This window comes from Octopus sinensis, linkage group LG5 (genome assembly GCF_006345805.1).
Source record: "Octopus sinensis linkage group LG5, ASM634580v1, whole genome shotgun sequence".
NCBI classification, from domain to species: Eukaryota; Metazoa; Mollusca; class Cephalopoda; order Octopoda; family Octopodidae; genus Octopus; species Octopus sinensis.
The window spans coordinates 34,071,939-34,095,684 of NC_043001.1; the positions used below are offsets into that span (position 1 = coordinate 34,071,939).

At 36.8% G+C, this 23,746-nt stretch overlaps 1 protein-coding gene and 1 long non-coding RNA gene across 6 annotated transcripts in view; one reads left to right on the top strand and one right to left on the bottom strand.

The window, feature by feature from the left end:
• LOC115212383 (probable thiopurine S-methyltransferase) overlaps positions 1-23,437 on the top strand; it is a 57,710-nt gene extending 34,273 nt beyond the window's left edge. Inside the window, exons 2-11 of one of the 5 annotated variants that reach the window (XM_036503315.1) lie at positions 1,940-1,953; positions 2,481-2,482; positions 8,787-8,907; positions 10,758-10,850; positions 11,814-11,943; positions 12,849-12,901; positions 15,248-15,322; positions 17,304-17,389; positions 21,398-21,442; positions 22,445-22,573. In XM_036503315.1, coding sequence (XP_036359208.1) covers positions 8,795-8,907; positions 10,758-10,850; positions 11,814-11,943; positions 12,849-12,901; positions 15,248-15,322; positions 17,304-17,389; positions 21,398-21,442; positions 22,445-22,554 — 705 coding nt within the window. In that variant the 5' untranslated portion in view covers positions 1,940-1,953; positions 2,481-2,482; positions 8,787-8,794 and the 3' untranslated portion in view covers positions 22,555-22,573. Of the gene's footprint in view, positions 1-1,939; positions 1,954-2,480; positions 2,483-4,938; positions 4,972-5,199; positions 5,357-8,786; positions 8,908-10,757; positions 10,851-11,813; positions 11,944-12,848; positions 12,902-15,247; positions 15,323-17,303; positions 17,390-21,397; positions 21,443-22,444; positions 22,574-22,769 lie in introns of those variants that run through there. The other 4 variants (XM_036503312.1, XM_036503313.1, XM_029781265.2 and 1 more) reach the window with 4 other exon arrangements.
• LOC118763624 lies at positions 8,784-9,358 on the bottom strand. Its single transcript, XR_004999385.1, has 2 exons — positions 9,248-9,358; positions 8,784-9,202 (listed from the first exon to the last, which is right to left on the bottom strand). It is a non-coding gene; the product is annotated as an uncharacterized LOC118763624 (long non-coding RNA).
• Positions 23,438-23,746: the final 309 nt, after the last annotated feature.

Sequence of the window (23,746 nt, forward strand, 5' to 3'; positions counted from 1 at the left end):
TGCCCTTCCTAATGCCAACCACTCCGTGAGTGCAGTGGGTGCTTTTTACATGCCACTGGCACAGGTGCCAGATGAGGCTGGCAAACGGCCACGATCGGATGGTGCTTTTTACGTGCCACCGGCATGGAGGTCAGGCGAGGCTGGCAATGGCCACGATCGGATAGTGCTTTTTACGTGCCACCGGCACGGAGGCCAGTCGGGCGGCACTGGCAACGGCCACTTTCGGATGGTCCTCTTATGTGCCACCAGCACTGGTATCACAGCTACAATTTCCATTGATGTTGATCGATTTTGATTTTGATGTCCCAAGAAGGAAAGGTATGCATAAGTGGACTGGCTACATCCCAGGTAGAGGCCACGGGTTATGGTCTTACATGTCCTGCCGGGTCTTCTCACGCACAGCATACTTCCAAAGGTCTAAAATTCATTCTGTCTTTCTGTGTGTGTGTCTTCTAGGATCTCGGGCATCCTCCATCCGATAGCAAAAAAAATACTTGCTGAATGCCAGTTTCATCAGTGGGACAGCCTTTCGATTTCAAATACACAACACAGTCAAATCCACGTGTAAAACTAACTGCTTGTATATTCTAACTTTTTAGACCACTGCACAGACGCAGATTATACCCAGCGACAGAGAGGTCGAAAGGCTGTCCCACTGATGAAACTGGCCTTCAGCAAATATTTTTTTGCTGGAAATAGTTAGAAACCATGGTCTGGGAAATAATTGAGATGGTAAACGTTTTTAATTTTCATTCCTTTCGAAATTTATCCTTATTTGGTGGTTCTGAGTTTTCTACTGCTCATTCTAGCACAAGGCTTTCCTATTTGGAAGCCTCTTATTTTATTTCTATGTGAATAATATATAGTCTAATGACTAATTCGTTTTTGTGCTAGGTCACTGGTAATAATAATTTCTTATTACCCTATTGTTATATATATATAATATGTGACAATTATTCAGTAGCCATGATAAAACTCTGATTTTCGGATGTCGGGGCGCAAACTCACGCCGGCATCTCTTCAGTTATCAGACCACTGAAAAAAAATGCTATGAAAATGGCTGTTAAACAAAGGGAAATTACTGTGTGATTGACCGTTATCAAGGCAAAAGAGCTATTAGAATGATCGCTAAGTAAGGGGTGGGAGTAAAAATGTTCGTAGTAATCGCGTAAGCGCGCGTGTCCATACATAAATATGCGCGCTCGCATACCCACGTACATACGCTTGTATGTATATATTCATCCACCCTCACTTGAAACACGTACATCGCCAAAATATATATAGATATCCGTATACATCCTCGCACACACACGCACAAAAAAGGTTCAGACGCACATGCACAAGAAAAACAGGGCTAAAGGCAAAATACAGAAAAATGTGTGAAAAAAAGTGTAAAAAATAAGCAATAAGAGTAAAACACGCCTATATACGCACATACTTGCATGCACACACACACACGTCTAATATACGCGCATACCTGCACACGTCTACACGCGCGCGCAAAAAATCCCATATACACGTCTATATACGCACAGGAAAAATACAAGGTAGAAGGTAGAATACAGAAGAATTATGTGTATATAATAGAGGACGGTGTTACTGTTGTTTTTAGTCCCAGAAAGACATCTCCTCCAGCTGGCCAACGACACACAGTCTGTGTCCAATTAGTATTTGCGAGGGAGGTCATCGTTTCCATCTTTAGCCTTACGTGATATACACAGACCCGGGTTTCTGTGGTGGTTACCCGTCTTCAGCGTGTGTTAATCATTAGCTAGTGATGAAGAACTCATTCCACTCGCAAAATACTATATCTTTTTTCTAGCGACACTCTGCCACTGATCTTGTAAAGATGGAGACATAAGTTATATTCAATCTTCGAGCGAGAGACAAACAGTAACAGTACGGAATCGTAAAATATATAGGCATACCTCGGTTTAAGTTGTTCCGATTTAAGTCGTTCTCGATTATACGTCGGTTTTCAAAAATAATATATGGAAAAATAAAAATCAAGTTAAGTCATTTTACTCGACTTTACGCCTGTCTGCCACAAATATTGGAATCGTAATATCACCAGGAAACCATTAAAAGCCCATAAAATCATGTTGCTGCACAATAAATAAGAATAAAAGCATATAAAATCATATTAAAATACGTACAGTAAATGTTAAGATACACACCATAAAGTAATGTAGCTTAGTGAACGAAATCATCAAATCAGTTGTGTTGTCTTATTTATCAGTCTTTTGGAGTTCATATTGCACTTTAGTTCCAATATCTACCGTTAGCCGTCGTTGTCACTCGTGATTCCCGCGATTGCTTAGAATTCAGATTTGCTTACGTCTGTTTATCTCATTCATTTGTGACTTTATATTTTGCCCCCATGGCTCCTACGAAAATTCATAGTGGAAGTGCTAAACATCATGCTATAACGCTGAAAGATAAACTGGCTATGATAAAACGCCATGAAAAAGGCAAAAAAGCGGTAGCAATTGCACGATCTTTTGGGATGAGTCGGACAACTGTATCGACGATTGTACATAATAACGACAATATTTTAGCAGACCTGGTTTTTATTAACCATGTATAATTGAAAATGCATTCATAAATGAAGTACATAACTGGGAATGATTATTATCGGTTTAGACTAGAGACAAGTAAATTCAGCCTAGCCTAGCCCAGAGACAAGTTAATTCGGCTTCAGTCGTTTTTCGACTTAAGTCGTGTCTCCTTGAATCATTTAACGACGTAGGGTGAGGTATGCCTGTATTTGCCAACTAAATGTGGTGGTCCTGTAGAGGACGTTGTTATAATGCTCGTTGCACAAAGCAGGTTAATACAAACTTAAATAAAACGTACTGCTTATGCCCTGAGACAACGTGAAACAAATATACTGAATTAATTGTATGATTAAGAGGCATAAACTGGATTGCCAGCGCCTGGAGCAAGGTAAGTATTATTACAAGCTAAAAAAAGTGCGCCCAGAACAACCGCTCCTGTGGACCCACTCACGATACAGCACTGGTAGAATTGCGCAACGAATATATTTTCGTTAACACATTTGAACTTCCTTAGATTAATAATGTTTAATGAAATTATAATGGATCACACCTGCACCAGATCAGCAAACACACACCATCGGCTTCTTTCGATGAACTTTGCTTTTTGGACTGTTTTGATGGCTCATCTTTGTCCAACCATTGTGCTGAACGCTTACGGTTGTTGTATTGGATCCATTTCTCATCACATGTTACAATTCGATTCAGAAATGATTTATTCTTGTGATGAGAAAGTAGCATAATGCAGGCTTCCAAACGCTGCTGTTTCTGATGTTCATTGAGTTCATGTGGAACCCACTTATCCAACTTTTTAACTTTACCGATTTGAACTAGGTGAGTCAATATTGTTTGCTTGCTAACACCAAACAACAATGATAATTCACAGGCACTTTGAGATGAATCTGACACGACGGTGGCATTCAGTTCTTCATTATCCACCTTTGTTTCTGGTCGACTGCGTTGCTCATTTGTGTGATCAAAGCTACCAGAACGAAATTTTGCAAACCAATTTGATACAGTCTGCTGTGTAATAACATTAGAATGAAATACTCCATTAATATTCCGAGCTGTATGTGATGCTGTATTTCCAAGAAAGAACTCATATTTCAAAACTGTACGAATTTCCGATTTATCCATCTCTGAGCAAAAATATCAAAAAACGATTTATAACTACTTTATAAAGCGCAAAATAAGTTAGAAAAAAAGAAATCGATGTATCAGCTTTCTAGCAAAAAAATTAAGGTTGTCAAAATGGCGCAAACTGAGCAGCTGTCAAAGTTTACCATAAACCTTACTACAAATTTCATACTCGACGACCTAATATACTTTTGTTTCGACTTTGGCTTAGGTCCTTTCGGAGTCGATAAAATATGTTCCAAGTTGACCACTAGGGTTGATGTTATCGGCTCCCCACTTCCTTAAAATAACTGGCTCCGTGCCAAATTTTGAAACCATTGTAACTTCAATTTCTACGAGTCTTAAAATTTTGTCTTAAATATAAAATAGATCTCAGTAGTTTCGACGATAAGGATTCAGTTGTCCGATCAACTAAATTACCTACTTACAGAATTTAAGTATAAGCGGTTGTCATTCTACAGACACGTGTATCCTTAACATAATTCTCAGATACAATCAGCGTAACAGGGTGACCGATAAGTCTGTATAACAAGATATTGTTATTTCCATATTCGAAAATGCTGCAATGAAAATCCCGGGTTTTATAGTCTGAGGTAGAAATTATTTAAAACTAAATGGAAGGTAGTCCCATTCGCTTGTGGATTTGTCGGAGGAAAATGTATAATTTTGTGCATAAAAACAGAATATTGTACCAATATTTTGGAATAAAGTATGAAAGTATAAATCTTTCATATCTAAACTACAGTATACTAGTACAATATTTCAACTTCATCTTCCTTCAGATCAACTGTTGTTTATATTTTGGTGAAGAGAATTGTCATAAAGGATGTGAAAGTTGTATTTGTGTGGGTTGTGTATGTTGAAAAGGGAGGTATAATGAGATTGTTAGGATTCGAATTTCATCGATTCCAGAGTGTAACTGGTAATTAATTTATCGACCCCAAAATTCGGTAGAATTTGAACTCAGAACGTAAAGGCAGACGAAATACTGCTAAGCATTTCGCCCGACGTGCCAACGTTTCTGCCAGCTCGCCGCCTTGGTGACTAAGCAATAATGTGACATTGGTGACAAAGTAACTTCGTGGACATATAATGTTATTTTCTCACATAACTGCTGACCTACTATAAGAGATTGTTTTGTTTGTGCTAACAGCCTACGATAATTTGGCTTGTTTTCAATACTTTATTATTAATAGCAATTATTGTTCCTAGTGTTCTTACGCACATCAATCTCTCTAGTGAGCATCAATGTCTCTCATCCGAAATAGGGCAGTATCAGGTACAGGACTATTGTTTAGTACAATAAAAATTTTTTTTAATAGTGTCATATGCAAATACGGTTTTATTGATAAGTAGACAGGGCGGGCGCTTCTGTTTAACAATTGGACTGAAAAACATATATGGAATAATATTGTATATATCTATATATAGGACAGAAATAAATTTGGGTCGGCGGGAAAGGAGTTAAAAATGTGTACTGCATTTATAAATAACTGAAAGCTTTACTGCAGTATACCAGCCTTATCACTGCTTCACGTTGATTCTACTTGATAAGTATGTTAAGAGTAGAGGTTAGTTCAGTTAGTAGACCATTCAGTTGATCGAACAACTTGGATGCAGATACGTTGAAATCGGCGGGAAAGTCCATCAGATACATAACAAAGGTAAAAACATAAAATGTATTTTATTTTTAATTTGCGTAACTCGTTTTATTTTGTTTTGCTTTCCCTGAATACATATAAATCCTTAAAAATGTTTTAGCCCATTTGCAATTTCAAAAAATATATTAATTTTGCGTTTTTTAATTTGATAAATTCTACGGAATAATTTTGCGCGTTTTTTGATAAATTCTACGGAAAGAATTTAGTGCGAAAAATTTATACATTTATACACAAAGACCTGTTGAGGCAAGCGAAGTTGATATCGAACCTCATCCCACGACAGGCACCACGCCAACCCCCTTTGCTTGCGAAGACATGTTGGGGCAAGTGTGGCACCCGGCAAATGCCAGGACCCCTGGACTGGTGGTACGTAAAAAGCACTATCCGAATCGTGGCCGATGCCAGAGCCGCCTCGACTGGCACCAATCCGACCGTGGCCGTTGCCAGCCTCTCCTGGCACCTGTGCGGGTGGCATGTAAAAAGCACCCACTACACTCTCGGAGTGGTTGGCGTTAGGAAGGGCATCCAGCTGTAGAAACATTGCCAGATAAGACTGGAGTCTGGTGCAGCCTTCTGGCTTCCCAGATCCCCGGTCGAACCGTCCAACCCATGCTGGCATGGAGAACGGACGTTAAACGATGATGATGATGAGAAGAAATTAATTCATTAAGTTTACCAAATTATATACGTCTGTAAAAAAAAAAAAAGTTTCACAAATTATATACGTTCGCGTTTGTGTAAAAAAAATTATTAACCAAGTTTTATAAATTATTTACTTTGTTCAAAAATATTATTAATATTAATTAATTTTCAAGAATTATTTAATTTATATAATTAATTCATTAATTTTATTCTGTAAAATAGTAATTAATTCATTTATCTGTAAATCCGCGAGGAAAGCGACTATGTAATTTTTTTGTGTAAAATTGAAAATGTTATATATACACACACACACACACACACACATATATATTTTTAGTGAAATCCAACACCTTTTTTTTAGGGGGGTAACGCGCATGCGCGAATTCTGCACTGCGCATGCGCAAGTCACCTCGTAGGATCTCGAGTATCGAGTACCTACGTCTGGCGCGCGCGCGCGAATTCGCGTGTGAGAAACCGGGACCACGACAATAGACAAGTACCCGAGTTGTCTTTGTCTCCTTTCAACTTTCCGAAAACTGGATTAAAAATTTTTATATAAATACCTTTCAGGTGGTGTATATTACGATTATATTCGAATTTAATATGAAAAAAAAAAAAAAAAAAGTGGTTACTGACACACATCACGAAATGAAAATTGAAATATAGAAAAAAATTCGTGATGAGTCTCTTAATATATGTGTGAACGCCCACCATTTTTTTTTGTCTTAAATTCCGATATAATCATAATCTACATCATCTGAAAGTTATTTGTAGAAAGTTTCATTTTAAAATACCCAATTTTCTGAAAGTTATGAGGAAACAAAACTGACTTTTCTAAATTTTCAGAAACTCCCCTTCTCATCCTCAGAAAAATATTTTTATAACAAATTCTGATACGACCAGAATCTCCACCAACCGAAGCATATTTGTAAAAAAATTCATTAGAAAAATATCCATTTTCCTGGATCTTGTAAGAATACAAAGTCTCTGGGGTACTCTTGTGTAGGTATGCCGTTCATCTTTTATTTTTGAGCAAATATCCATTTTATTTTATGTAGGAGAAAAAAAAACACACTTTAACAAACTCCATGGCGACTTTAAAGTAAGAGATCTTGATTTTTGGACAATATGCTATCACGTAAGGTGGCGGTGATAAAGCTTGTTCTTTCAGGTGCTGGTTCCACATAAAAAGCACCCTTGCTGGTGCTGTGAAAATGCAGCTGTGCTGGTGGCATGTAAAATGCACCCAGAACCTTCTCTTAAGTGGTTGGCATTAGGAAGGGCTTCCAACTGTAGAAACCATACCACAACAGACAATTGGAGTCTGGACAGCTCCCAGCTTGACAGGAGCTGGCAAGCTGGAGATCTGCACCAGGCTCCATTTATCTGTTTTGTTGTGGTTCCTCCAGCTGGTTGCCCTTTCTAATGCCAATCATTTTATGGCGTGTACTCAGTGCTTTTTATGTGTCTCCAGCACAGATGCTTTTTACATGCAACCAGCATTATGTGACACCAGCACCAGTGGGGTCACCAGTTACCTTGCAAGACAAAAACCTCTCAGCTGCAAGAGGGAGTGGAACTGTGGAAAGTGGCTATGTGCCAGGCAAGAGGTTCAAATGAAACAAAGGGACAGGGATAGGTGTCTTATTACAGAGGAGGTACTTGACTAAACCAGTAGCACAGAGATGGAGAGGAAGGTGGGAGAGAGAGAGAGAAAGATAGACAGAGTGAGAGAGTGAGAGAAGTAGATGGTGTTGAAGGGAGCCTGTCGACAGGAAACATTGGAGGGAATATAAGCAGTACTGACAGAGTAGAGGAAGATGTTCCATAAGAGTGTGAGGGGAGCCGTTTAGCGATGGGGAAGACACGGCTGTTGCAAATGATATTGAGAGAAATTGGGGTAGCTGGGAGGGGTGTATGGTAGATGTGAGGGCATGGAGAATGAGCAGATGTGGTAGAGAGTGGAAGGAAGGGTGGTCCTTCAGCTGGTGGTGGAGGTGTTGGGAAGATGAGTTGTAGGGGAGTTTTGACAGGGGAGAGACTGTGTGTGTGTGAGGGAGTTCATGGCAATAAAGGACCTGCTTGTTTGTGTGGATGGCCACACTTTTACTTACCTTGACATGTCCTTTCATTTGACTGCTATGTCTTGCAGTTCAAGTGATCATGCAAAGACCCCATCATAAGCTCAAACTTAGGTCTGTCATGGGCCTACAAGCTTTTTACATCAGAGCTTATCTTGGTTTCTAGGGCTTATGAGCAACTCAAAAATAGAGAAGTCCCTCCTGAACATGATGTCAGTCCATTACAGTTGCTGGTACTAATTTTCAGCTGAGAGGAGTGAAACAGTGTAAAATGAAGTATACTGTTCAAGAACACCAGCCAGTCTGGAAATTGAAACCACAACCTTATAATCATGAATCCAACACCCTAACTAAGACCACATAGCTTCATATTGTCTTACCATATCTGAATTAATATTAATGTATATATTGTCACAAGCTGCAGAAAGATAATTAAAAATAATAATCTGCTGATGATAAGTCAGCATTAATTCAATGGCAAGTGTTATTTCAGTATATAAGGGAGATAACTCGCAACATATTTCAATTGGATTAGCTCTCTTCAGCAAAGAATGGACTTCACCATAGTTTCCAAAGTAGTCATGAAAAAGGCACTTGGTGAAGAAGGATAAATACTTGCCTGAAAAATTTATCCCTTTCACACTCTTGAACCAGTTTTTAATAAATGTGTGTTGCTCCTTTTTGAATTTATTTTTCTGTTTGTTTTGAAGAACCAAATATGACTGAGAGTGAAAAGAAAACTACCTCTGATGGCGAATTTGATGAACATGGTTACTGGATCAATCGGTGGACCACTAAAAATATTCCTTTCCACCAGGAAGAAATGCACGTGTAAGTTACTCAATTATTTTTAACTAATTAACCTAATCAAGTACCAAATCTGGCTCAAGTTGTAACTGTCTAGTTTTGCCATGATTGTTCTGCCATACTATTTAGTTATGTTAATATGCCATGGAAACTGAAATAAACTTTGACCTCATGAGCCTTTAAACTTATGACAGACCTAAAGTCAGTCCCACTTGACCCAAGATATGATCCCAGGGTCTGTTTTTATTGTTTAAGAGCTACATAGCACAGGTGATCTACCCTTTATAAGATAGCAGAGTGTTATTTGAAGGAGGTTTATCTGCTACTTCTAGCACATCAGGTGACTGCCTAGAGACTCCCTTACATGTCTTGAATTGATAAGGATGCTGGGTGACCAGCTGAGGGATGAACATTTCCTGTCACATCACTGATACTGCATCATACCTATAGTCAGCTCTTTTGTTACCATATTTCTGTTAAAATACCCAGTCTTTATTTTAATTAATTCTGAAAAATAATGAAGAATTTAATAATGAAATAATTTTGCAGTAATTAAAATGATGTTTGAAACATCAATCAACTTGAAATTTTGAAAGAAACTTGTTATTTAGATCACTTTACCCTTTAGCATTCAGATTTTTCTGTCAGATGGAGTGGTTGGCATTTAGGAAGGGCATACTAAATCAGATTGGAACCTGGTGTAGCTCTCCAGTTTAGCAGTTTCAACTAAGCCATCTAACCCATGCCAGCATGGAAAGCAGATGCTAAATGATGATGATGAAGAGGAAAAGGTGGAGGATGATGATGATTGTCATGAATTTATCTTGCATTATCTTGTAACCTTGAGATTTTGATGATGTATTTGTTTATGTTCAAAATGACATTCAGGGTAGATGTGAGACTCCAGATCTGGCTAGTTTGAACATAAAGCAAGTAGAATATTTTAGCCAGATATGTCCGTTTTAAATGTTAAAGGATTAAAATGAGAAATTTGTATCATAAAATGAGGGTCAGTCTCAGGTGGGTTGGTTTCAAATGGGTTAACCTATAGTAAAGTTCTTAGAAGAGTTTGCTAAGTCTATTTACTATTTTTTGCCCTTATCCTTTCTTCCAAAGGAGAAACAGAGAGAGAGAGAAGTAGTGTTGTCTGCAAATGGTAACAGAAATGAAGGAGTGGCATGTAAGAGGGGTAGGGAGAAGATGAAGGGAAACAAGAATTAGGGAGGTCAATCCACTATTTCTCAGTTACATGAAAATGAATTTATTTGTCTAATGTCTGTTTTCTTTTCCTTGCTAGCAAATACATTTCGCAGTCATTGTTCTCACAATCAAATGCCCTTCATCACCCTAAGCCTTGCTTGTTTCCCTGTGTGAAGGATTTATCTTTTATTTCCTCTTGCATCTTCAGCAGTATGAAGCTGGGGAATGTCAACCAGCATCACATTTTCTCACCTCAATATTTTTCATGCAAAGCATCGATACAGAATTACAATCCTAAGCCTTAATTCATGCATACGTGTATGCTTGCACATGTACACACATGCACACTGCTAAATTTTTAGTGCTGCAGAGATCCACAAACCCCAGGTTGGATACCACTGAAAGGTTTAGTTGTTATTACTAGCAGTTTGAGTGATATCATAAAGGCTCCCTATCTTGTTCTTGGTTTCTAATTCTGCCAGGTTTTCTTTGCTTCTTGTGCCTACAATACTGACAAAATGAGTACCAGTAACATATTGAGGTTCAATCTCTTGATTACACCTTTCCCTTTAAATAACTGGCATGGTACTCTGTCAAAAGAAATTATTATTGTTTTTATTGAATATTATTGAAATAATTGTTTATTTTTGCTATTCTTTTCTTCTGTCTTTAAGATCACTTGAGAAACACTTGGACAAATTTATTGATGGAAGAAATGGAATAAAAATTTTCTTTCCCCTCTGTGGGAAATGTGTAGATATGAAAAAGTAAGTATCGTCTTTGAATAACAGTGACTCAATAAGTTAGGAGATTACCTGAACACCTTATAAAAAGAACCAGCAAGGAAGTGCTTGTGTAGTTTCTGGACCTTACGTGCTCTATCTAAAGACTGAAGAAATCTGTATCAGTCTTTTGATTATCTTATGCTTGTAAAAGAGTTACATCAATCACTAATTAAGACTAAATAATCCACAAGTTTTATTCACCGTCTGAAAGATGGGACAGCTTCCAGGGCCATTACATATGGATTCAAGCTTCTTCATTAACTAACAGCAGGTCTTTGATAGGAAATGTTTTGCATTAGTATTCTGTAAATACCAATAGCAACATAGACACAGTGGCTCTGTGTCAAGGGTGTAAGTTACCCACATGCTGAAATACTTGTTCAAGGACTTGCTAATGGAAGCTGATCTACTTCCAAGTAATGAGAACAACATCTAATAAAAATGATGTCCCTTTTTAGCAATCACCCATTGAGATGCAACTCCTCATCCTGTAATAAATACTGTTTCCACTCCTTTTCTCAGCCTCTCATCCTTCTGGAACCCATTCTCTGCTCTTGTTTTTTTCCCTCACCCACTAAATTTATGAGGATCCAACAGAACATTATATCCTGTGATGTGTGTGTGTGTGTGTTTATGTGTGTGTGTTTGTGTGTGTGTATAAATATAGGCGGATGTTAAATGATGATGATGATGATGCTGATGATGATCCATGAGCTGGCAGAAACGTTAGCCCGCCAGGCGAAATGCATTACGTTCTGGGTTCAAACTTCGCCGAGGTCGACTTTGCCTTTCATCCTTTTGGGGTCGATAAATAAAGTACCAGTTATGCACTGAGGTCGATGTAATCGACTTAATCCGTTTGTCTGTCCTTGTTTGTCCCCTCTATGTTTAGCCCCTTGTGGGCTGTAAAGAAATATATATATGTATAGTTTGTTTATTTTTCAGATTAGCAGATAAAGGGCACAATATTGTTGGAGTTGACATTGCTGAACAAGCTTTACAGGAATTCTTTACAGACCAGAATTTGGAATATACTGTTGAAGAATTAAAGGACAACACAGGAAAACTCTTTGCAGTAAATATTCATTTTTATAGTAGAAGCTTTTATAGAAATGTTGAAATAATGGTGCTGGTGTGGGTGTGTGTGGTATAAAATTTGCTTTCCAACCACACAGTTTGAAGTTCAGTCCCAGTGTATGGCACTCTAGCCTCATGTATATCTCCAGGCTGACCAAAGCCATGTGAGTGAATTGGATTTGGTGTGACAAAGACCGAAAGAAAATCCTATATATATATATTTGTATATATCATCTGGTATGTTGATTTTGTTCATTCGTTATTAATCTTGAATTATGCTTGCACTGATGATTAAAAAGTGCATTACTGCACTAATTATGTCTCCTGTTTCTGAAGAAGAGCCTTGCTCGAAATGTAAAACACCCTTATTTTCTTTCTCTGAGTGTCTTATTAATACTTTGTATGTACCACGTCCTCCTGTTGTTTTTTTTTTTTTTGTTCTTTTTTTCCAACAGCAGTAGTGGTATTGATAGTACAGTGGATAGTTGCATTGAAATTCTAATTGAAATATAATTTTGTGAGTTCATTCTCACCTTAAGTGCATTTACACATACATGATGCTTAATTGTTTAGCATTTAAACTGGTCAAATCTGGCTGAAATATTCTATGTTCAGACTGATCAGATCCAGCCTCTTTCACCTTCCCTACAATGTCATTCTAAAAAGAATCAATCACAGCATTGAAATCTCAAAGCTATGAGACAATGCATGAGTAATACAGAATGATGAGAATAAATAAGCAATCGTATTTGACAGAGTGATCTGAATACTAATGAGTAAATAATAAATGGCAACTTAAGAACTGAAATTAGAGTATTATAGTAAAGAAATCCAGAAAATTGAAGTTAGTTGTTCAAAAATTGTTTCAATAAGTATTTCATTTGAATTTTATCTTTCTTCTAGAGCAAAGATGGAAAGATCAAACTATATTGCATGGATTTGTTTAAATTTTCAAAGTAAGTATTGTATTTTTGTAAACTCTACTAAATTTTCAAAATTAGAACATGGACACAGAGGAATGACTGAGTAGCTAGCTTTGCAACCATGCAGTTCCAGGTTCAATCCCTATGTGTGCACCTTGGGTAAGTGTCTCCTTCTATAGCCTGGAGCTTAAAAAAAGCCAGTTGTGTGTGGTGGTGCATGGGTTTGTCTCTCCCTGACTTGACATCCTGTGGTAGTTGTAAATGTGTGTCACTGTGAAAGAAGCAATGTCATTCATTTCCAATATTAAGTGTGGACATTGGCCTGCTCACCCAGGCAATGGTATGGTATCTTTTGAAAGCTAAAATGATGAGGAGCACATTGTAACGAGTGATGTTCTCATTTACATATCTTTATTCTATTGGGTTGTCCGGAAAGTTTGTGCCGATTTTTAAAAGAAAGAAAAAGTTCAATAAATACTTGCCATTACATTTTTAATCAACCAAATATGAACCATTTTGTTGCACAATGTGTCTCCATCTTTCCTTTAACTTGAAAATACCCTCTTCCCACAATTGAGGTGGTTTCATGGCAAAGAATTCATCAAGGTATCCTTTTACGTCATCCAAGGAATTGAAATTTTTACCATTAAGACTATTCTGCAGAGACCTGAATAAGTGGAAATCTGAAGGAGCAATATCTGGTGAATATGGAGGGTGGGGTAACACATCCCAGCCGAGCTGCAGCAATTTTTGTCTGGTTTCCAAAGCATCAAGTGCCGAAAATGAACTTTCTTATCTTCCATTTTAAAAGGTTACAAAATTAACACAGGTTATAGGAACGTAAACCTTCTTCTACGAAAAGACAGCTTAAACTGTGCTCTAAATGGCGGTGTAGTCAAATCCTATTTTATGGACTCAACCAGGTTCTAAAATAAGTCAAAAGGTAAGCTACTATAAATCAGCACAAACTTTCCAGACAACTCAATATATCAGCTACATGTATTAATTAGCTATTTGGTAATTAGAGATCCTCATTTGCATCATCATCATCATCATCATCATTCAACTTCTATTTTTCTTTGCTTGCATGAGTCAGATGGATTTTATTGAGGCAGATTTTCTACAGGTTGAGAACCTTTCCAGTTTCCAAGCAGAGAAATATGGACAATGATGACAACAATTATTATTAATTTACCAATTTAAATTTTGAGAAAATATAATCAGATGTTATTTTATTAATGAATGTGACTGTTTTCCTTATTTTTTTCAATTTACAATGATTGTTAATTATTATTAATAGTCATGGTGTAGAAGACTGTCTTTAGCTCTGTGTGTTAGTTTGAAGAAAACCTCCAAGTAGGTACGAAGATAACTATGGCAATTGAAATCATCTCAAAGTGGTGGTTGACAAGGAATTGCAGATGGAATCCTTTTTCAGACAAAGGCTACTTAAGTCCTCACTTCTCCATTCATGTGATGTGTACAGGAAGTAGCTCCTAGTTTCTGCATGGGGCAAAGCATCTCTGACATTTATTTCACTTGCAGTAATTCTTTCTAGGCCTTCCTTTATTCTTTATGCCTTTAGCCCTCCAACGCGGAGTATAGGCCACTTATAGTTGAATTCCATGTCGCATAATTTTTCGCTTCTGTACTTATACTCTGCCATGAATGTCCCCCTTTCTCTAGTTCCTTTTGTTTTGATCTCCACCATGTGTTCTTAGGCCTACCTCTCCTTCTATATCCATCTGGTTTCCACTGTAAAGTATTTTTCGCTATATTTGGTGTGTCTTTTCTAATTGTGCTACCAATCCACTTCCACTTTTTCTTAAATATTTGCTCCCTAATCGAAACTTGATTTGTTCTTTGCCATAGCTCCATATTGCTTATGTGTTCGGGCCATCTAATTTTAAGTATACTACACAAGCATCTGTTGATGAATGATTGTATTTGCTTATTTGACTTAACTGTTGTTTGCCATGTCTCAGCCCTATACAATAACACCGCTTTTACGTTAGCGTTAAAAATTCTTATTTTGTTCTTTATTGAAATTACACTTGTGCTCCATACTTTCTTTAAGAGGTGAAAAGCAATCCTTGCCTTACTTATTCTCTTCTTAATATCTTCGTCGGTGCTGCCTGAAAACGCTATCTTACTACCTAAATACGTAAACTTGGCTACATCCTCTAGTTCACCGGTTTTTAGTTTAATACGTTCGCTGATTTCTTAAAGGCCTTCCTTTAACTTCATCTAAAATAAAGGAAGTAAAAATAGGTTATTTCTTTTCTTCCAGAATATAATTAGAAGTGCTTTTACATTTCAACCAATTGTTATAAATCTTGCAATTAATTTTTCTTCTTTTTCTTTTCTGCTAAATCACAGGGATTTTGAAGGGCAGTTTAATGCTATTTGGGATCGAGGAGCTCTTGCTGCTATCATCCCCAAAACCAGAATAAGGTTAGTAATAATTGTTTAATGACAACATAATTACACAGTGGTGGGGACATAATATATGTTAGTTGCATAATACTACTAATAATAGTAATATATTGATTAATTAGAAGAAAACCTCCTTGGATAGTGAAATTTTGGAGCAGAGCACTTATCAGTTACATCAACCCCAGTGTTTCACTGGTACTTAATTTATCAACCCCAAAAGTAGGTAAGGCAAAGTTGACCATGGCGGAATTTGTACTCAGGACGTAAGGATGGGTGAAATGTTGGTGAGCATTTCGCCCGGTATGCTAATGATACTGCTAACTTGCTACCTTAATAAAAAATAAAATTAAAAAAAATAATAATAATGGTAATAGTAATAATAATAATATTTTGTCTTTGTATAATCAGTTGAGCATGTCACTTGGTGACTGATGATATGTACATCTCTGATTGTGAGCAGAAGTAGTTGGGGAGCATCATAGCCATGTGTTGAGAGGAATTCTTTGGGGTTTGAATAATTCACCTCAGGGGTTATTTGTTCATCATCCTTAAACCTTATTCAAGGGCCTTTTGAGCAGGATGGGCTACTCAACCTGAACAAATTCTAACTGTGCTCCACCTGCAAGGTTGTGCACTATTTATCTTAATATAAGATCACCATGTCGCGCACATGTGGTTGTGATGCATATGTCTGTGTACATTTATCAGACGTGTGGTAATGATGGGTATATTGGGTTTCGTATAATTGTGCCCCAGTGTCATTTTGATGGCATGCACTGCTTTCTCACCCAATAATAATAATGATGATGATAATAATAATAATAATAATAATAATAATAATAGTAATGACAATAATCCTTTCTACTATAGGCACAAGGCCTGAAATTTGGGGGAAGGGTTAAGTCGATTACATCAACCCCAGTACTTGACTGGTACTTAATTTATCAACCCTGAAAAGATGAAAGGCAAAGTTCACCTTGGTGGCATTTGAATCCAGAACGCAGCAACGGGTGAAATACCGCTAAGCATTTTGCCCAGCAAGCTAACGATTCTGCCAACTCGCTACCATAATGATAAAAGAATGGCTTCAAATTTTGCCATAAGGGCAGCAATTACATTGACCCCAGTGTTTTACTGGTACTTGTTTTATCGACCCTGAAAGGATGAAAGGCCAAGTCGACCTTGATGGAATTTGAACTCAGAACATAATGACGGGCAAAATACCTGTAAACAGTTCGTCCAGTGTGCTAATGATTTTGCCAGCTCTCTACCTTAATAATGATAATAATAATAATAATTTGTACCATAGGACAAATTTGTAACATTAGGATATAGTCAACTAAATTTACTCCAGTTCAAGAGAATGAAAGGTAAAATGGAAACCAGAAGGATTTGAAACCAAAATTTAACAGGTGGAACTAAATTCTGTACCATTTGTCATCAACATTACTTCCATTTTAGTTTCCCCACTTCTCCTTTTTTAGTTGTTAACAAATGTTTTGAAAGGACAAAACCACAGATTCACAACATGTTATTGTATTAAAAAGACATATAATGCATATAAAGACCTTAGATTTAAATCCTTCACTCTTAGGTAAACTGAATGTGGTTTGTAGTAACATAATTAACTAATGCTTAAAGGCAGCAGTTAAGAGATATGTGTGTTCAAGTCTCACTTTATGCTCATTATAAATGTCTCAACTCAATTTGTACTTATTCTTGATATTGAAAATATTTAAGGCAACAAGCTGGCAAAATGCTTATCAGCATTTTGTCTGTCTTTATGTTCTGATTTCAAATGTAATCGACTTAACCCCCAACCCTGAAATTTCTGGCATTGTGCCAAAATTTGAATCCAATATAAGAAGTATTTAAAAAATGCAATTGAATTATGTTGTTTTGTTCATTTTATTTTCTTTATTCTTTTCTCAGAACTTCAACAGTATAAAGAGAAAATATTTCATTTTGAAAATATAATTGTTGTTGTTGTTGCATTTAGGTATGCCCAGGTGATAAGAGAATTACTTTCCCCTGACTGTCACTATATGATTGCCGCAATGCAGTATGACCCTTCATTATTTCCAGGTAAATGAAGATTGATACACTATAACCACTTGAATATATGGTGAGGTTTTCCTTTCTTTGAAAATCATCCCTCACAAAAATATGAACCACTTATATTGAAGTTCATATAAATTTCTAAGTAAACACGAAACACTTTCCAAAAAGTCTTAAAAACAACGACCTTTCATTTTTGAAGGACAATATAAAAGAAAAAAATCCTCCATTTTATGTTTGAGTATATTATATAGTGTTTACTTGCCTTCTTTTTGCAGTTATTTGTGTTTCTTAATTACTTTTTTATTAGATTTAGTCTTGAACATTTCACATGAGTGTTGATATCTGTATATATAAAAGGCAGGATGTGTGTGTGTGTGTACGTGAATGTAATTTATGCACGTCCACAAATTAGCACACATGTCGCTACAATTTTAGGAGAACATTCGTTATGACCCTAGCTGTATTTTCGTTAACTTATTTTTCCCAGAGGCACCAGCAAATAGCAGTAAAAATAAATTTTCAACCAAAACTTTTAACAATTTTCAAGTCAGAGAAATATCCATTGTTTGCAAACAGGAGTTAAGTCCCCTTCTAGTTGATTTTTTTTTTTGCATCGAGGAAAAAAGTGTTTTGCTGATATATGGGGAACACACACAAATACCTGAACATGTATGCAATAGGTGTACATACGTATGTGTGTGTGTGTGTTGCAAATATATATATATATATATATATATATAAACCAATTTCAACGGATTTCACCCAAATTTGATGTCGATGTTACTTAGTTTAGTTTGAAATAAAGAACTTGATTAGATTAATAATCCTAACTTAATCCTGGGCAAAGCCGGGTTATACTGCTAGTATTAGATAGAACCTGGAATCTAAAGAAACTGGTGGTCTACATTGGCAAACATTATTTCATAAAAGTTGATGGACAAAAAATATATCAAGTTACAATGAGCTGATTTACTATGAGGATTGAAAGGTCCAATGTTTCAGACAGTTGCCCTTCTTTGGGGATACAGAATAGAGAGGCTGATAGCACAGTGTCAGAAAAATGAATGGGAAAGAAGGGACAGAGCAGTGTAGGGTGTTCGTATGGTCAGAGGAGTGGAAAAGGACAATGTGTGAATTATGGAAATAGAGTGATGTGTTAGGAAGTAAAGTGAGGGTGAAGAGTGGTAAAAAGTATTAGCAAGAGGCAGGTCAGTTGAAATGGAAGGGAAGTGGTGAGATATAATTATGAATGGACTGTAGAAAAAGGAGAATTTAGAGAATAAAATAAATACAAAGATGGATTTGGAGAAGAGATAGTGTGAGGGAAGTAGGTAGGGAGCTTTAATGGAATGGTTAAAATTGTTAAAAAGAAAATTTGGCAAGGACTGAGAAAAATTTCATGCAATGGTCTATGATTAGAGATAGGAAGGTGGAGGAGAAATGAGTTGAAATAATGAAAGTATAAGACTGAACAATGTGAAAGAAATGTCCCAAGTGAAAGAAATAAGTAGAAGCATGGTATGTACAGTATATACACACAGTGAATATGTGCAGTGAATGTGCAAAATATACACTGCGTTTAAAAACAGAACAGTATGCTTAAATACATGGATGCATGCATGAACCAATGAGGGAACTTTTATGTGGTCATATAATCTGCTAGAAATAGCAACCAAATCCACCTCAAATCATACCCCATTATCATCATTATTACTATTACACTTGATTTTTCCATGCTGGCATGGGTGGAATGAGACATTTTGTGGCGGTTTTCTATGGCCACATACCTTTCCTGGTGTCAACTCTTATTTCCAAGTAAGGAACTTTATTCCATGTTTTCACACATGGAATTACCAAGCTGCTTCACTTCGTCTTATGTAGTATATAAACAATGTTACCATAACACTAATGGTATCAATATGAAGATACACACACACACACACTTATGACAAAATGGTTAAAAAGTGAAATAGGGTAGACAAAGACTGCATAGAAGGGTTCCAATATTAGATGGATTGTATCCATGATGCAAAGGCAGCGATGGTGTTGGTGGTGGTGGGAGACTTGCTTCTGTATAATTTCTATTTACCAAATTTAATTTGAAAAGCATTGGTCAATCTGAGACTATGATTGTAGACACTTCCTCAAGATGCCACATTTCCTAAATATTGTATGCAAATTGCTGGAATGTCTTTGATAATATCATAGGTTTGTCTGCGTAATCAGAGGCAAACCTGAAGCTAAATAACAACAATGCATTTTTAAATAGCAAAACTATGGCAGTAAAGTACCCTGTAAGAGCTGCATGTATACCACACAGTGTGTTCAGTATTACGTACGACTGCAAGGACTACTACTTGTCAAGCTTCAAGCATATAGTTTCCATCCGGATATTGTACGATGGGTTGGTGCCTTCCTCTCAGATCGCTCCTTCCAAGTTCAAGTTAATGGTTCGCGGTCCGACGTCTCCAGTGCGAGCAGTGGCGTGCCTCAAGGTTCAGTGCTTGGGCCCTTGTTGTTCTTAGTCTTCATAAATGACTTGCCCGACGACCTCACGCAACACACCCTTCTATTTGCCGACGATATCAAACTGGTCGCTCCTCGCGGTAGTATAGAGGATCTTCGTCGATGCCTCCACCAAATTGGAAGTGGTCTAACGATTGGGACCTGTGTCTGAACGTGTCAAAGTGCTGTCATCTGCCTGTCGGCTCTACTCCTGCAACTCAACTTGATTTCGAGCCGGGTCGTCTGCTGCTGGAGAGGACCGATCAGGTAAAGGACCTGGGTATCTTGGTGGATTCCTCCTTTTCGCCTTCGGCCCAGTGCGTCCATGCTGCCAACAAAGTGCGCGGAATTCTGTTTTTGATTCGACGGTCATTCGGAATACTCACAGCAGCCATATTCCTACCACTCTATGTCACGCTGGTGAGACCCATATTGGAGTATGGGATTCAAGCCTCTTCTCCTTATCTCCTCAAAGACATACAGCATCTCGAAAGAGTCCAGAGGCTGGCTACCCGCATGGTTCATGGTCTCAAAAATTTGTCCTACGAAGAAAGGCTGAGGACGCTCAACCTTTATTCTCTTGAAAAACGCCGCCGCCGTGGTGATCTCATTCTCGCCCACAACATCATAAGCAGGAAGTGTAACCTCTCGAAAGAGCTGTTCTTCCCTCCTGCTCCGGAGCGTCGGCTGCGGGGTCATTCCGAAAAGCTCTACCTGCGACGATTTCATCTCAATCGAAGGAGAGGAGCTTTCTCCGTCCGGGTTGCGGATCCGTGGAACAAGCTGCCAGACGAGATGGTGAAGATGTCGACGACCGCTTTGTTCAAAGCCTCCCTGGACCTCAAGTGGCCTGAATTCTTTACATGAACACCACCCTGTACTTAACTCCATGTCCCCCTACATGGCCTTGCTATTTGCTTTTGAGCGAAATTAACTAACTAACTAACTAACTAAGGACAACAAACAACAAGAGAAAAATTTCCTCTTCATCTACTCCTCATGGGACTAGAGTGAAATAACCAGGCCTTAAATCTCTTCACAGCTGAGCACACATAGACTCCTTTTCCTTTGACTCTTTTGCTGGTTTCTGTCATTGGACTCTGGCTGTTCTGGGGCACCATCTTGAATGATTTAGCAAATGGAATTGACCCAGTAATTATTTTTCAGTTTAGTGTATTTAGTGTACCATTCTCTTGCTGAACTGCTAAGTTACAGAGACATGAACAAGCCAACAGCATCTGTCGAATAGAGAGACACAAATACACACCACACAACCTATGCAAGCATGGGAAATGGACACAAAGTGATAATGGTAATGATTATGATATATGTATATGGCATACTTCTGCATTGTTACTGTCTACCAAATTCACTCCTATTTAATCAGAATTTCCTAAAACATACCATTGATATGGAAAACTACATGTAAAGCTATATATATAGAATAAGGAGACAAAATTCACAAGTTCATGTAAGAAATTTAGCATATCTCATTCAATAATGATTTATATCTTCATGTTTCTTCAGGTCCCCCCTACAATGTTACTGAAGAGGATATCCAAAATTTATATGGTAAGTATATAAAAGTTACTCTTCAAAGTAAAGATTTTCCCTGAAGCATAAAGATTGAATTTTCTATGAAATTAATCCTAATTTCTTGAAATTATCTCCTATTTTCTTTGAACGTTACTAACAATTGTCATGGGTTTTGGTTTTCTTTCTCCAGTTAAAAATCAAATCCCAATTCATTAAAAAATTTTTACAAACTTTATAGTGACCCTCACTATCTACCTAAAATATTCAGTTTTTATCAACACAATTCATCTATTAAAGATGACCCAAATTCATATAATGATTGAAAAAGACTGATTTTCAACTATTCTAAACAAAGGCAAGCTATTTTGGAAGTGGGCCACATGAGACATACCTCAACATCAGGTGGGCAACTCAACTAAAAATGTTCATCATAATCTTTTATTAGGCATGCCATTCAGAAAGTCCCGTGGGTCACAGTTTGCCCACAACTGAACTATACCAATACAATAATCATTCTCATATTTCTTTACTAAATTTCCTGCTCAAATTCAACTCAGAGTACATTTTACTCTTTTATCATGATTCTGTCTTCTCTGATTTTTACAAAACACCCTCTCTAAGGTCATCAGGATAATCAACTATTTATTTTTGAATATCTGAATACTTTAATAGTGTTCACATTAAAGCTAAGCAAGGAACATTGTAGTATTTAATAGTAATGGTTATTAACCCAACAAATAATAATAAAAAGAAAAACCAACTTCCATATTGTTCCTTATAGGACCAACTAATGTGTCAGAATGGTGTGATTTTGAACTTCTAAGTTGTAGGTGAACCATGCAATATTCTTAATCATCAACAAGTATTACGCAGCAAGTACAACTGTATAGCTATTTTAAATAACCAAAATTACTTCAAGCTACAACATGATGTATTTCAAAACTTGGTTTCACTTTGAAATGCTTAACCAGGCAAGTTCAGTGTATCAGCTGTCATATATTAATTATTATGTATTTGATATATATTTCTATTTGAAAGGTGATATGTGCAGCATTGAAGAAATTGATGAAAATGACTATGCTCCAAAGTTCAAAGATTTGGGATTGGATGTGATATTTGAACGGATCTACTTTTTGAAAATTAAATGAAGGAAAGCTGATTTTTTTTAAAGGTTTGTACTTCTATTTCCTCCACACTGTAAATTGGTTGGTGTTCGGAATGGCATCCAGCTGTAAAACCTTTCTTCATAACTAACCAATTAATTCCAGTTTTAACTGTTTCTTCTTTGATGCCGATCAACACAAGTTTTCTTGGGTCTTTTCTCTAATGGATTTAACCATGTCCTTTTATATTCTGATTTCAGATCCCTCCAACACTGATATGGCCTTTTACCCTTTTATATATTCACATTGACTCAACCAGATATACTTCTACTTCTCTGGAACTGGATTTGTACCAAGGAAAAAAATCTATACCATTTTATTTTCCCTTCACTGAAGTTAAACATGTTTCTCTCTCTCTCACACACACACACACTCATACACACACACACACACCACACACCCATACACACACACTAGGCAGCCTTTGTATATTCTTTTCTCAGTATGCTCAGTAAAATCGATGATGCTAGAAAGGTATCCAGCCATAGAAACCATACCGAACCTGAGGCACTGGAACAAGACGTGGTCCGCTGGTCCATTCAGTCGAATCTAACCAATTGCAGTATAAAAAGTAAATGTGAAAATTATGGGGACAGTGTTGATAGCAGTGATAACAATAATTATGACAACATGAAATTTTTTTCTTTATTTAAAAATATGAATAACATTTAAAAACCATTTATTTTCTAATTGTCTATTAATCATAATACTGTAAAATAGTACAAATGTACAAAATATGTGGAACGATCTGCAATTATACAATTTTTTTTTTTTATCCTAGTTTTGTATAAATAAATACAAAATGTTTAAATAACAAGAAAAGCTTTACATTATTCAAGAATTGTATACAAATAAATCATTTGAATTATTTATCTTGTGTTTTGGTGACTTTATTTTCACTATATATATATATACCAGCAGTATCGCCCGGCGTTGCTCGGGTTTGTAAGGGAAATAACTATATAAGCATTTTTAGAGATGTACAGTATAATAGCCATCTTAATATGGCTAACCACAAGGGGGGGGGGTGTTACTGTAGCTTTTTACGTTCTGCGATTTAATAATAAATTTTTAGAGAGTTACTTCCCTTATATATGCCAAAAATGCATTAAAAATGGGAAAAATTGATGGTAATTTTTTTTTTTAATCGTAGACTCATCGTAGACGCGCGCTAATA